At 40.2% G+C, this 15,792-nt stretch overlaps 1 protein-coding gene across 1 annotated transcript in view; it reads right to left on the bottom strand.

Moving 5' to 3' along the window:
• The window catches only part of Rab2a (RAB2A, member RAS oncogene family), a 63,536-nt gene that overhangs the window by 20,237 nt on the left and 27,507 nt on the right, over positions 1-15,792 (bottom strand). Inside the window, exons 4-6 of the mRNA XM_038347513.1 lie at positions 9,798-9,880; positions 9,309-9,401; positions 3,464-3,575 (exon numbers count right to left, since the gene is read on the bottom strand). Coding sequence (XP_038203441.1) covers positions 3,464-3,575; positions 9,309-9,401; positions 9,798-9,880 — 288 coding nt within the window. The remainder of the gene's footprint in view (positions 1-3,463; positions 3,576-9,308; positions 9,402-9,797; positions 9,881-15,792) is intronic.

Raw genomic sequence — 15,792 nt, 5'->3', positions numbered from 1 at the left:
TCTTTTAGGACTAATGATACACGACTACTTTTGTTATAATCCCACATGTCTATTTGGTACTATTCATCTTTACCCCCAGCCTATTCTTTTCCTGCAGTTTTGAAACCTCTTTGGAACTTATTTTTTGGGATGCCAGGGTTCAAAGCCAGGGTTTAATGCATACGAGGCGAATGCTATATACCACTAAGCCAAATCCCTAGTCTATCTCTGCAGTTTAAACTGGATACTTTATATTGTTTAAAGAAGATTTGTTTCTATGTTATGTATAGGTGCTTTGCCTACTTGTAAGCCTATATGTAACATGCATGCACTATGTATAAAGGCCAGAAGAGGGCAGCACATTCTCTGGAACTGGAGTTAAAAGGTTGTTAGCTGCTACATGGATGCTGGCGATTGAATACAAGTCTTCTAGAAGAGCAGTGAGTTCTTGTCACCCCTGAGCCACCTTCCCCAGCATGAGCTTCTGTTGTTTAATCATGTCATTGCTATTTCTTTTCTCAATCACACCCCTATCAGACTTACTAATTTCAATTACTATACTCTTAGGTTCTAAAACTTTTTAAATAGTTTTTGGTGGTCATATCTCAGGTTTACTTATGTAAGCATCATGTACCCTGGCTTCATGCAGGTAGCAGTCAGTCCTGGGGTGACACCAGTCCTCTACCCACTTACAGAGTCTTCACGTGACTAAGCCTGAGCAGGAACTAAGAATGTTGGTAGTTCATACTTCTCAGGTGTGGTGGGTAATGCAGGTATGCTGACTGAGCTTATGACTGATACCCTGTGGAGTCCAAGAGCTTTAGCACCCCCGTGGGCTTTATGAGACACACATCTTATGACCTTGTTGGCCTGTACCTCCTTCACTCTTGGCATATGCACATTCCTCAGGAACTCGGGTCCAACTCTTTAAATTAAAGACAGCTAAATTTTTATGACTGGGTCCATTTATGCTACTGTAATGTGTGTGCTATGGTTCTTGAACTTGGCTACACATGCTGCATAACCTGCTTCTTCCAATTCCTTAGCTAAAACTTTAAGACATTCCACCTCAGTAATTCTCTTTTCCATCTCAGTGGTCTTTTGCTTTCGTTTCAGGCAGGGTGTTACTCTGCATCCTACGCTAGCTTGGAACTCACTCACCAGTCCACGCTGGTGATCACAGAAACTCTATTCCAGTCTGCCGAGCACTGCAATTACAGGTGTAAGCCACCACACCCAACCTCTCTTGCTCATCTAGCATAAGACCTTCCTGGTCTAGGTATACAGAGAACCTTCTACTAGAACCTAGGCATATGAGGACTATGTTGTGAGACTCAGGACTGCATTTAGGCTTCTACTTTGGTGGGCTTCCTCTGACACTGCTCTAAGTGGGAAATGGTGGTACCATTTCTTCACTGCTAAGTAATGCTAGGAAAATCTCAGTCTAGTGCAGGTGGATATGGCACCTCTTTTTTTCTGTAACATAGATATCTGAGTAGTGAATTTTTGCCCCCCCCCCAGATCTATTTACTTATGTACTTTATGTATATGGTGTTTTGATGCATGTACAATTGCATACCAGAAGAAGCATCAGATCCCATGGGACTACAGTTACAGATGGTTGTGAGCAGCCATGTAGGCCCTGGGAATTGAATTCTGGACTCTGGAAGAGCAGCCAGTGCTCTCCATCTCTCTGGCCTCCTCTTGTTTGTTTTTGAAGTAGGGATTCACTACGTAGCAGACTGGCCTGAAGAACTGGTATTACAAGTGGGTGTCACCACTGACTTCTGTCCTTCCCTCCTCCTTTCTTTCCTAGCAGTACTGGGGATCTAGCCCAGGCCCTGTGCAAATCAAGCACTTTATCATGCCCTAGCCTAGAACAGCACCCTATGGCCCACAAATCCTCTAAGAACTCTCTGTTGCATCAAGGTGTTCCTTCTGGGACTCTGGCTTCTTTTTCAGTTGTACTTGGCAGCAGGAGAGATTAAACTGGTCTATTTTCTCAGTAGCCGAAGTTAGACACCAGGTCAGTCTCAAACTCATGCAATTCTGAGTCAGCCTTCGAGTGCTGGGATTACAGGCATTAGTCACTATGCCCCACTAGAGTCTACCTTTTTTAGGTCACAATATAGTCACCATCTTAAAGTACTTCATCATAGTATGCTTAGCTTTTGGAAGGCAAATTAGTTTTCATTGTTAAGGAAAATGCCACTTTCTTATAAGTAAGGCAAATTCTTGCTCAGATAAAATTTAAACAATTAGTCTATAAATCATATAGATTTTTTTGTGCTGCTCATCTACTCCAGGAACACAGTATTTATTTGAATTCTCAACCAACAGGAAAACAGCAACTTACACAATGGACACTGTTTGTTAATTAAGAAAAAAGTACACAAAGGCATCAGAGACAGAATTAGAAGTCTAAACTTTTCACATAAATCAAAGCCTTGTTATGTGACCTCACGGTGTGATTCTTCATTAATGCAGATATGCTTCAGATATCTTGAAATCCTTCCCCACCAAAGACTGGCCTTTATGATTTCAAATACAATACCACCAAGAGAGGAGATGCTCCCTGAAGGGGATAGCTTCAGATATATGTGTGTATTTCTACTGGAACACACAGAAAAGAGTGGAAGAGATTTCTCACCAGTGTTCTGTGTGAAGCGAAGAAGTGTGTTACCGAGCTGTAAACACTGCCCCTAACAAGCACTAGTTAGCTGGAGGAAACGCATTTAGAATCATCACAGGGTACCTCACCAAGTATAAATAAGTGTATCTTACCAAGGAAGACGTCTTCATTGAATAAACCAGTGCCACAGAATTACTACAGTTAATTTTTGAACTCAAGGGTTAATCAGAAGAGCACCAATTATTAATATTTACTAATGAGATACTATGTTTAAAGTGCTATGCTAGGTGATGCACAAGTCCCTTTTCTTGGCTATACTTAAGACAATGAGCTTTTCCAGACACTGTTTTCCTGGGTCTCTTTCATTTCTATAAATTGTTCACACAGGAGGCAGGACTTCAGCATTACTTCAAGTAAACTGCTTTCTTAGTCTCAAATTTCCTCTTTTGATAAAATACAGACTATAGTAATTCTGTTCATCTATGTATAGATGTATATCCAAATAATATAGCATAAAAATGTGTCCAGAAAACTAACAGTTCGGACTGATTAGATCAATAAAAAGTATAAGGTAATGTAATTTTCACCCATTAAAGACAGCAGGATTCTCACACAGAGCTCACAGATATTCTGACACATGCAGGCTACAGGGCTTCAGAAGACAATGCAAGAGCCGGACAGAAAATACATGTCATAAAGATTTAAAAGAAAACCAATTGTTCTATTTTATTATATTCAACAACTACTAGAAACTTAAACTTACAAAATAAAGACCAGTCAATACAATGTTGAGGACTATGGAATACAAAGCCTGCAGTTCAGGCAAATGGATGAGGCCCCTCATTTACTTACCTCTTCTACATTGGAAGCAGTCTTGGCAGAAGTTTCCATGAAGATAAGTCCGTGCTCTCGTGCAAAAGCTTCACCTTCTTCTTTTTTCACTTCTCTCCTGGATTCTAAGTCACTGAACACAGGAGAGAAGGAGTCAGATTAGTAACTAACCCAGTTCAAAGAGGAATCAGTCAGCAGAAAATGCACCATGGGACTCGACAGTGACCGTTTCTTCAACAATTGCATACATACATAATTAGCTGCATTATTCATGATGTTGTGAAGGTCAAAGTGCTTGAAGTACATTGCCTACTTTCAAGTGACTGAATTCCGGCAGAAAAGTATTCCAAGTCGGAGTTCCAGAGAGTTAATGCTGAGAGCAGGAGCGGGAAGGCAGCTAGAGGACAGCGCTCCATTTCCAATGCAGTGGCTACCAGAGCAGAAGGTCACTCGGCTAAGAGTAAGTTTCAACAAGGAAGGCTAGCCTAATCTCCTCATCCACCAGCCACAGTGTCGGAGTTTCTAAGAATGGAATCAAAATATCTGCCATTCAATTTCGCCAATTTGTAGGAAATCCAGAGTGTTAAAGAAATACGAATTAAGATTATTTATCTTGGCTTAATTCTCACAGCAAAATCACTGGGAGATGGGTAGGGACAGAAAGCTAAGCTATGAGGCTGGTGTCTCCTTGCAGTTTTTTTTTCTTTCATAAAGAACTCGCTTAGTGAAGGAAGGAGTTTCTTTAAGCATACTTTATTATAAAAGTTCAAAACCATTCCTAGCACTGTCTGTGTAAATGCATGCACATGGTTGGCTGGTTGACCTGCTTTACTGCCTTTCACTCAGCATAATTATTCTGAGTATATGTCAATAGTTCATTCCTCTTTATTAATGAGTTACATTCCTGGTTTTGCTTCTGGGCCACCTCACGGTGACTAGTTTTTTTGTTTTGCTAACAGCTTCTGCCACAGTGTAGTTAAGAGCTACTGTACTGTTGTAGACCCAAAAAGAGAGCACTGAGCAATCTAATGAAACTTTTTCTCACGTGAATTTGATTTTCAGTCAGGCATTTTCTCATAATAACAATAAAAGATGACTAAAGTACTAATGCAATTATAGGAGCCTTATTATAACCCTTGCTAAGCATGGTGGCGCATACCTATAGCCCCGCATTAGGAAACTGGCAGAGGTTCACTGAAGTTCAAGGATAGCATGTTGTCTATAGAGTAAGTGCTAGCCCAACTATAGAGACTTTGTGAAAAAACAAAACAAAAACAATCAGACAACACCCCATTCAACAACACATAACAACAAAACTCTTAAAATCTATTAGTAAGACCAGTAGATCTTCCATTTTTTTTGGAACTATGTCAAAGTTGCTATGGTTAGATTACATTTTCACATAAAAAAATTCTAAAAACATACTGTAACTAAACCCCTTAAAAATCATAAAATTTTGGTTGGGGTTAGAATAACTTTTAAGACAAATGTTGAAGAAACTATTATGTTTCATAAGCATGGTGGCTCACGCTTGTATTCCCAGCATTTGCAGGGTGGAGAGAGGAGAATAAGAGTCATTCCTGGCTACAGAGTGAGTTTGAAGCCTTCTTGAATGTGGTGGTTTGAAAGAAAATAGCTCCCAAAGGAAGTGGTACTATTAAGAGATGTGGGCTTTGTTGGAATAGGTATGGGTTAGTTGGAGGAAGTGTGTTACTGTGGAAGTGGACTTTGAGGTCTCATATATGCTTAAGATACCGCCCAGTGTGACCTACCACTTCCTCAGCACCTTCTCCAGCACCATGTCTGCCTGCACACTGCAGCCTTTGAGCAGACATGCTTCCCGCCATAATGATAATGGATTGAACCTCTGAAACCCTAAACTGCTACCTGAATTAAATGTTTTCCTCATAAGAGTTGCTGTGGTCATGGTGTTTCTTCACAGCAACAGAAACCCTAATAACTAAGACAGTGAGGTACACGAAACTTGGTCGCAAGACCCGTGAATGTGGCATACACTCTCCAGTCTGTGCAAAACAGTTACAGGTAGATCTGCAGCAATGCTACAGTTTAATTTCTGATTCTGATAATGTGATCCTCATCTATTTTACTTATTTTCCAAAAATTAGTTTTTGGAGCCATGCATGACGGTTTACCCCTGTAATCTTATTACTAGGAAAGTTGAGACAGGAGGATTGGCAGTTGCACAGTAAAGACCTTGTTCTCAATCTCCCCAAACAAAACCACTAGCTTTCAATGTCAATGTTTGCCTGTTCTTTCTTATGCTGGTATTTGTTTTAAAACAGGGTTTCACTGTGTAACCTGGAGTGGCAAAGGCCGGTGATCCTACTGCTTCAGCCTTCTGCAGACTGGGACTGTAGGCACATACCACCACACTCACCCAGGTTCTCACTTTGATAAAAAAAAGATATGATTCCCCCCTAATATATACATTCAGTGTTATAATCTCCCTCTATTGTCACCATATTTCACGTTTTTCAAAGACTGCAGAGACAGAGGTTTATTTGTGGAAATGGATAATAACATAACAGTTGCAATGCTGGAGGCGTGAATTACAGTTATCAGCCTGTGAATAGTCTTCACTGTTCATCAGTCTGGAAATTCATCTGGTGGCATTCCTTATCTGACTAGCGTGGTACTCTGAGTTCTCTTTTGGACTGGACATATATCTAACTGGTTTCTTCACTAATTAATGAAATAAAAGCTTTAACAAGTTTGTTATTAAATGAGTCAATTTTTTACTTTTCTAAATATACTATCTGCTTACAGTATATATTTTGAAACAAGAACAATCTGCAGATTCTCACCTTTCCCCCTCCTCCAAATCCAATCCTCTAGCTCATCCCTAGCTCTGCAGCAGACCACCTGCCAAGGCCACCTACCCCCTCTACCCCTATCTCCAGTGGACTATACAGATCTTCCTCCAAAGCACCCTCCCCTGCTTTGTCGCAACCCCCAACTCCAGGAGGCATCCTGGAAAGGCGCAGGCCTCCAGTGAGGGAAGCAGGTGGCTATCTGCTGTTCTTCACCCCTCCCTCTACACTCAGACTCCAGCCCCAGGTCCGCAGCAGACCATCTGCTGCAGCCTTCCCTCCGTTCAGCTCCACTCCCAAGGAATGGTGGAACGCCCTACTTTCCTCTCTCCTCTGGACCCCTTCAGTCCTCCACTAGCCCATCCCTATTCCTAAGTGTCAGGTCACAATACTGAGAAAGACATTTTACTTAGAACCTACAGCGGCCACATCTAGCAGAATCCCATAGTAATGGCAACACACAGCCACCACACTTTCCTAAGACCAGAGAGGGAAACAGGAACCAAGGAACAAAACCCCACCAAACAAAGACAAGACCAGATATCAGCACCTATGATTATAATCTTATCAAACCCAGTCACAAAGACCCTAGCATAAAAACACAATAATAGCCATGCCAGTATGTGACCACTAGAGCCCAGCAACTCTACCACAGCAGACCTTGAATATTCCAACATAGCTGAAACAGACACAAAAGACCTTTAAAAAGCTTTTATGAATATGACAGAGGTCCTTAAAGAAGAAATGAACAAATCTCTTTAAAAAAAATCTATGAACACACAAACAGTTGGAGTAAATAAATAAAACTGTTCAAGGCATGAACATCAAAATAGAACCAATAAAGAAAACCCAAACTGAGGGAATTCTGGAAATAAAAAATGTAGGAACTCAAACAGGAATCTCAGAGACAGAATCTCCCCAACAGAATGCAAGATATGGAAGAGAGAATCTCAGACATTGAAGACACAACAGAAGAAATGGGTATCTCTGTCTAAGAAAAATTTAAATCTAAAAAACTCCTAGGAACAAAACTTGCAGGAAATCTGGGACACTATAGAAAGAAACCAAATCTGAAAATAATAGGAATGGAGGAAGGAAAAAAGACCTATATAGGTCAAAGGCACAGAAAATAATTTCAGCAAAATGATAGAATAAATTTTTTCCTAACCTAAAGAACATGCCTATAAAAGTACAAGAAACATATAGAACACAAAATAGGCTGAACCAGAAAAGAAAGTGCCCTTGGAACATAATAATAAAAATATCGTATATACAGAACAAAGAAAGAACATTGAAAGCTGCAAGGGAAAAAGACCCAAGTAACATATGAAGGCAGACCTAACAGAATTAAACCTGACTTCTCAATTTCAATGGAAAGTATAAAAGCCAGAAGGTCTCTAACAACTTTAAGAGATCCCAATGCCAGCCCACACTGCTAAACCCAACAACACTTTCATTCACAATAAATGGAGAAAATATACATTCCATGATAAAACTAAAGTTAAGCATTATCTGTCTACAAATCCAGCCCTACAGAAGGTGCTAGAAGAAAAATTCCAACTTAAAGAGGTTAACCACACCTAAGAAAACACAAGGAAGAAAGATTCTGAGACCAGCTTTACTGGTAGATAAGACAGCATATATAAGTGACTGTCTGAGGGTTCAATTGCTGTGAAGAGACACCATGACTACAGCAACTTTTATAAAGAAAAACATTTAATTTCAGTGGTCTATAGTTTCACAGGTTTAGTCCATTATCATTGTGGAGGGAATCATGGCGGCATGCAGGCAGACACAATGCTGGAGAAGGAGCTGAGAGTTCTACATCTTGATTCACAAGCATCAGAAGTGAACTGTGATACACTGGAAATAGCTTGAGCATAGGAGACCTTAAAGCCCACTTTCACAGTGACATACTTCCTCTAATAAGTGCTACTACCTTTGGGGGTATCTTCTTTCAAACCACTACAATGACTAAAAATTCCACCAGGGAACTCCAACAGCTAATAAATAAAGTAGTTAGATACAAAATTAACTCAGAAAAAACAGTAGCCCTCCTATATACAAATGTCAAACAGAGAAAATCAGGGAAATAGTACCACCTGTCATAATAGCATCAAGTAATATAAAAAGTATCTTGGGGTAACTCTAAACAAGCAAGTGAAAGACTCATACATTTACTGAATAATACTACTAGTGCTTTAGAACTAAGAAATACATCTAACTAATCTACTAATTACTATATTAACAGATATGATGACTATTTTAAAACGAGAAATATTTTTCTGAATTCTGTACAGATACTTATTTTTATTTTTAACTGTTTTAAATGAATGGGACAATACAATTATGAACATGTTATTTTTCAAGTGTTTTAGAAACAGGATCATGCTATGGAATGATTACTGCTTCAGCCTCTCAGATTACTGCTATGAGCCATCACACCCAGCCTAGTATGGATACCTTAATAGTTGTCTTCCCAACAAATCACTGCGTTTTATTTTATTTTGTTTTTTGAGGTAGAGTCTCACTAAGCAGACCAGGCTGGACTAAACAGAGATATGCCTACCTTTGTTGAGTGCAAGAATTCAGGAAACTTCCTGGGGCTGTTTTTAAAAAGTGTACCTTTGAATAAATCGTATCTTAAATAACAGTAAATTTTGGGACTGGAGAGATAGCTCAGAGGTTCAGAACAATTGTCGGCTCTTCCAAGGTCTTGGACTCAATTCCCAGCATGAACATGGTAGCTCACAGCCACCAGTTCTAGGGGGCTGATGCCTTCCCTTGACCACCTTGGGCACACACATGGTGCATGTAAACACATTCAGGCGAAACACCCATACATATAAAATAAATTAACTACTAAATAGCTAAACATAATGGTAATATCTAAAGAAATATCTTAGGATATAAATGAAACTTTAAACTTAAGAAGCTAGTACCTTCATGCAGACAAATCTACAAAAGAAGCAGTCACAACTGTAAGCACAATGTTCACCATGAATGCAAGTTAAGCTCTAGGTCAGTTTTTTTACCTTTTATTTCCAATAAGCATGATGACCATATTGGAATTGGAATGCTGACGGGCATCTTCTAACCAGGTTGTCAAGTGGTTGAACGTGTCTCTCCTAAACATAATGAATGGTATGTAATTTCAGTTTTCAGTATTTCTCTTCAAAGTGCACAATCAACAGCCTACACACACCCAACATTAACCATGTTAGCCATAGCCACTTATGAGAACCATACTTAAAGCAGAAAATTTGGGTTTAGAGCTCACTGATAACATTTCAGTTAGGATAAACACAACTGTTAGTATAGTTTAGAAGTTCCAGTGACTATGTAATACTATCAAGTTGGTCAATCCGGGGGATTATTTAAATTAAGCTGCAGACTTTGAGAATAAATTTAAATTTGATTCAAGATAGAGTTTTCAGGGTGAGTAGCTAGAGCATAAAGGTAATATACCATTGTTACAGGTAACCACTCTCCTTGTACAGAGATGAAAACGTGACAATACTCACCTTGTAATATCATACACTAGTAAAGCCCCTGCTGCACCTCTGTAATATGACCTTGTGATAGAGCGAAAGGACTCCTGCCCTGCCTGTGAAAAACAAAAGGTTGAGAAGTCTCCTTAAAACAAATATCCTTTACATTTTCATATCACACCTACACCACACACGGAGAAAAGGAGGTCATGAAGAGAGGAGAAAACTTCACCAGTCTTCGGAAAGAGACACACAACAGCACCAGTGCCAGTCACCAGGATGCACAGGCGGCCATTCCCACTACCCTCCCACCCCCAAACAAGACCCCTAACCTTTTTTGGCAATCCCTGACAACCCAATTTACTGAATGGCTTCACAATACATGAATCATTATTAGAGCACAGAATGGACTCCTAGCAACTAAGCTCTGAAGACAAATTTGAAAGGAAGCAAATAACCCAGAGCCTCACATTTGAATTCAGTAACCCACTCCCCAGGGCAGCTGTTGACACTAGAATAAATAAAGCCCATTGTAAATAAATGATGAATGACATCTTTACGCCCACCATCTGCTGGTGGAAAGGTTGTCAGAAGGCCAAGGATGCAGATCTGATCAGTTATACCATAAACTGCAGAGGGCTTTCAACAGCTTCAGGATGGAATTCTTTGAGCAATCATTTTATGAAAAACAGAAAAAGGTTCTGAATTGAATTTATATAATTTTTCTTCATACAATCAATTTTCTCTGCATTTGATATACAATGCCTGTCAAGAGGCAACCGGATGTAAAAGTCATCTTTATATCCTGTGAAACAGGCAACAGAGATTATATGTCAAATTCAATAATTTTCTATCTTGTGGTATTAACATTCTACTAAGAAAGGATGGGGAAGGCTATGAGTATAGCAGTAATTTTGTACTGCTATATATTAAATATATTACCTTGAAAAATATTCAGAGTTTCCATGTTCTTAGTCCTGATTTTCTGATGTAAACATAAAATCTGTCACATTTTGCTTTGTTCTAAAATGCAGTCAGTCAGTATGTTCCAGCATCTTCTCTTGTTGACCCTCCTAGAAAATTCTCCTTCTCGAATATCTTAGTGCCTAGAACTGGGTCTTGGTATTCATGTGGCACTCATTGAGTAAAACTGTATACCCACATGTCTCAGCTACACGCACAAAATGGTTAGTATTCCACTGCTCATAGCAGACACACTTCTCATTCAATGACAATAACTCCCAGATCTCAGTTAACAAGTCTTCCCCCAGGAGCCAGTTCTAATAGTTAAATGTTTTATGCTGAATGAGAAGACAAAAGGCATTGCACGAAAAAAACAACTTGTACAATCAGCCTGTTCCTTTCACATAGTTTGAGGTTAAAAACAAAACAGAATCTAGAAAATCAGCCAATTACAGGGGCTCATGCTGTTATCCCAACACCTGGGAGGCTGAGGTAGGAGGAGGGCTGGGAGTTTAGGCTAGCCTCAGCTACGTAGGAGGGCATGCCTCAAACATAGCAAAAACAAAATAAAACATAACAAAAAGATCCTAGATGGGCTTACAGGCGCATTTACTGAGATGTGTGTTTCAACTCTATTTAACAATGAAACTGGGAAATCTCTTCAATTGCTTAGCGTGGGAAAACTATATCTTTAAAACATTCATTTTATTGTGAATCATGTATATCGTGAAAAAATTGTATGGCAAATAATACAAAAAGGGTATGTATTACAATTTCAAAACAAAAGTTGTGTGGCTGGTGACAGCTTAGAAATGTGAAGACCAGAGTTCAGATACCCAGCACCCACGCAAAGCTGACAGACTGCCTATAAGCCCAGTTGTTGGTAGGAAAAGACAAGGAGATTCCCAGGGCAAGCTGGCTAGCTAGATTAGACTAATTGCATCCCGCTCCCAGTTCAGCGAGAACCCTGCCTCAGTAAAGAAAGCAGAGAGCCATCAAGGAAGACATTCAGCATCAACCCTTGGCATCCTCATGCACACACGTAGGCACATGGATGCTCCAACACAGGCACCTATTCAAACTTGTATACAAAAACTGCAGGCAAATATACATGTAAAAATAAAGTCCCATTTAAAACAGCAAAGAAAATCACTCTTGAAAACAGTGGTTCCCAACCTGTGGGTCACAACCCCTTTTTGGGGCACAAATGACCCTTTCACAGAAATCCTGCATATCAGATGTTCACATTATGATTCATAACAGTAGCAAAATTACAGTTATAAAGTAGCAATTAAATAACTTCATTTTAGGGGTCACCATGAGGAACTATATTAAAGGGTTCCAGCATTGGGAAGGTTGAGAACCACTAGCTTTAGAATGATTTCTTTGGAACATTCTGTGGAATGAATAAAAATAAACATATTGATAGAAAAATATTACTATAAGCAAAAATGTCAAACTTCAGCTCAGGCAAGATACAGTCAAAAGGAAGTAAAACTAAGCATGAAAGCAAACTTCTATAAATTATCCCCATTCCTCTCAAATTGCTTTGCAAATAACAGGTTCCCAACAGTAGTAACTTGTATAATTTGCCATTTCACACTGAAGTCACACAAACAACAAAAACACATCACATTCAAAGACTACCAATACATCTTTGTACTTTATCATGTTCTAATAAGCAATTTTTAACTCGTAAGTTTTTTGGGTTTTGATACCTAACTCACAACAGAAAAGTATGAGAACACTCTGGCATGATCTCTGGAAATGGCACTAGCAGCTGTAAAATCCATGTGGCCTAAAGTGTCTTATTATGGCTTCTCCAATTATAAACAAACATACATACATTAATGGCATAAAACTAGCCCAATGGTTGGTTAGTTCTCTTGATCATATTAAAGCAAAGTAATCTAGTTTTAAAAAGTAGTTTAATACTTAACGATCTAAATTCTAAGTGAACTAGGAAATACACGTCCTCTTCATAACTAAATAGGCCAGATTTTTGTAGTAAGGGATTCATGATAGGTAAAACTATAAAAGGGAATGACAATTTAATCCATCAGTTACCACTCGCTAAGTGAACTGTACCACCAAAAAGCAAAACCCAATCACATGGGGTAAACATGGGAACTACAGACCAGGAATTTCAATTAGTTCACAAAGCAGCTGACTTAACAAACAAACAAACAAAACAGCCAAATATCTAACTATGTAGGAGGGGCAGAGAAATGCAGGGTAAAGTAGGAGCAAAGGGAAAGTCAGCCAGAACTGATACTTGATAAGCTAATTCAAAACTAAAACATAGCTAAAGAGATTGCTTGTCTGGTAAAGGCATTTGTGACACAAATCTGACATTTGAGTTTGATCCCCAGAATCTACAAGAAACAAGACTTGGTGGCTTGTGTCTGCAACTCCCACAACAATTGTCTGGAAGCACACAAAATGGCTAGCCTAGAGTACATAGCAAGTTCCAGGTCAGCCAGGGCTACAGGGTAAGACCCATCTCAAATGATTTCATAAAGTTGAAAAGAGGCATTCTGCATGAGTAAATAAAAGTGTTCAGAAGCCATACATTACTAGGCAAAAACCCTAGTGCCAGGATGGCCCGCCTCCAAAGGAGCTATTGGGTCAGAAAAGCCCCTGAAAGAAGACAAGCTATTGCCACAGCTGTTGGCTACCCAACATAACTAGATGGCAAAACCATCTACTGCTAAAGATACCACATGCTTCGACTGTAGGACACAGTTACTGAGCAGTAACTAGGCTGGAAGCTGCCTCTCTACTGGCTGGCCCAGTAGCAGAAGGTGTTATCTATCATCCCCTTCAATGTTTGGGAAAACTGCAGATGATGGGAAGGGAAGAATATCAGAGCTGGAGGAAGAGGTGGAGTGCTGTGTGTACCTTCTCTGGATGTGGCACTGTACTCCCGAACTCTCAGCAGCTGTGGCTGTCAGCACACGACTGCAAAGACTGAACCTACTATATAGAGTGGGTAGGACTCACAAGGCCCCATCTGTCACTAGGATATAAATGTAGTCAGTGGTTGCTACGAAGAGAGACGATTTCTTCACTGGTATAGCTACTGGTAAGGTGCTAACGCTCCTGTAAGCAGATCCTTACTCAGGCTCCTGCCAGCAACCTCAATTAAACTCAGGGTGCTCCCTGCTTCCCTCTCCCTCACACACATAAATGGAGATATTCAACTACAGGGGTTGGTGAATCCAACAGACCAAGCCTAATTTCTTGAAGAAGAAAAAAGAGACACTATAATTAAGGCAACTCATGTAGAAGAGGAGTTTACTGGGGTAGGGTTAGAGCGCTAGTTCACGTCCATCACTGTGAGGAGCATTGGCAGGTATTCAGCAGGCATTCAGGCAGGGCACTAGAGCAGTAGCTGAGAGCTTCCATGTTGAGACAACAACCATGAAGGAAAGAGAAAGAACTAACTGGGAATAGCATGGGCATTTGAGATGCTAAAGCTTACCCCCAGTGACACACCTCCTCCAACAAGGCCACACCTCCTAATCCTTCCCAAACATAGTCCACCACTGGCCTCTAGTTCACCATACAGTTCATACAACTGAAGATGATCTTCAGTTCCTGATCTTCCCACTTTCACCCCCTGCCCAAGTACTGGGATGGCAGGTGTGTGCCACTGTGCCCAGGCTTTCCTAGCAGTTTTGATTGAAGTTATGTTGGCCAAGAAAATCTAAATCAAAGTGTTGGGCCAGTAACAACTCAGCTGGTAAGGTGCCTGCCACACCAAGTAAGAGGAGCTGAGCTCAGATACCTAGTCCTCATGTACAAAACTGGGTATGGTGGTATGTTTATGACAATGGTACTTTAGGGGTAGAGAGGGATATGGACAGTGGAGCCCTGGCTCTCACTGGCCAGCATAGTACAACTGATGAGCTCCAGACTCTGACACACAAAGAAACCAATGTGGACCATGACCAAGAAAAACACCTGACAACGACCTCTAGCATCCCCCAATACACACATGTACATCATCATGTACATATATCATATGCTGCGCTAAGACTCTTTAGGCTCAAAGAGGAAAGTCTTAAGAAATAGGTAAGTCAGCTCTCCACTGACGAGGGGTGAGAAGGTCTAAGAATGCACAGTCCCAGGGGGAACTCCAAGACGGAGCAGACAGAGTCAGTGTTTATCATATGAATGACAGCTGTGGCACACATGGGAAAAAACAGGAAATCACAATCCCACAACCACCTTCAGCAACTCGCTTGGTCTCGGCGATGCAGGCTTAGACTGGGTATTTTCTTCGATTAATTTCTCAATAGCTTCTGCACTGTCAAGTGAAAAACTAAAACGAGTGAATAGAAGAAAACAGAAATGGGTATATGATAATTACATCCCCTGTATTTCATAAAGTCTTGTGCCAACTCGTGATTTAGCCACTTACTTGTATGAAACTCCAGCTAAACACACCTCACACTTGATACAGAAGGAGACTAGGGACTCCAGTATGTTGTACTAAGCAGATAGAGAGATGTTCAAAACTTAACACTATATCAATCTGTGATGGAGGAGTGTCTATGTGTTACTTTTATTATTAATAAAGATATTGCCTTGGCCCTTTAAGAGACAGAAAATTAGGTAGGCGGAATAGACAGAACAGAATTGTGGGAAAAAGGAAGCAGAGTTGGGGAGACGCTTCAGGCAGTCGCCATATGCAGTCGCCATGCTTCTCTCCGAGATGGACGCAGGTTAAGATCTCTCCTGGTAAGCCACACCTCGTAGTGCTATATAAATTACTAAATATGGGTTAAAGCAAGATATGAGAATCAACCAATAAAAAGCTACAGATAAGGGGCCAGTATTTAAATGAATACAGTTTCTGTGTAATTATTTTGGGTCAAGCTAGCCGGGTTGCGGGACACAGCCCGCTGCTCCATTTCTACAGATTGGCGCCCAACGTCCTTCTACAAATCTGAGCTGATTATTTTTGCTTTGGGAAAGTAAGATGAACATTCACAAGTGCTGTATTGTTTATCCTAATAAATAAACAGCTTATTAATATTATTGTAAGATGAGGATATAG

The sequence above is a fragment of the Arvicola amphibius genome, chromosome 11 (assembly GCF_903992535.2).
Source record: "Arvicola amphibius chromosome 11, mArvAmp1.2, whole genome shotgun sequence".
Classification (NCBI taxonomy): domain Eukaryota; kingdom Metazoa; phylum Chordata; class Mammalia; order Rodentia; family Cricetidae; genus Arvicola; species Arvicola amphibius.
The sequence above is the reverse complement of the archived record's forward strand: the minus strand, read 5'-3'. Positions and strand labels throughout refer to the sequence as shown.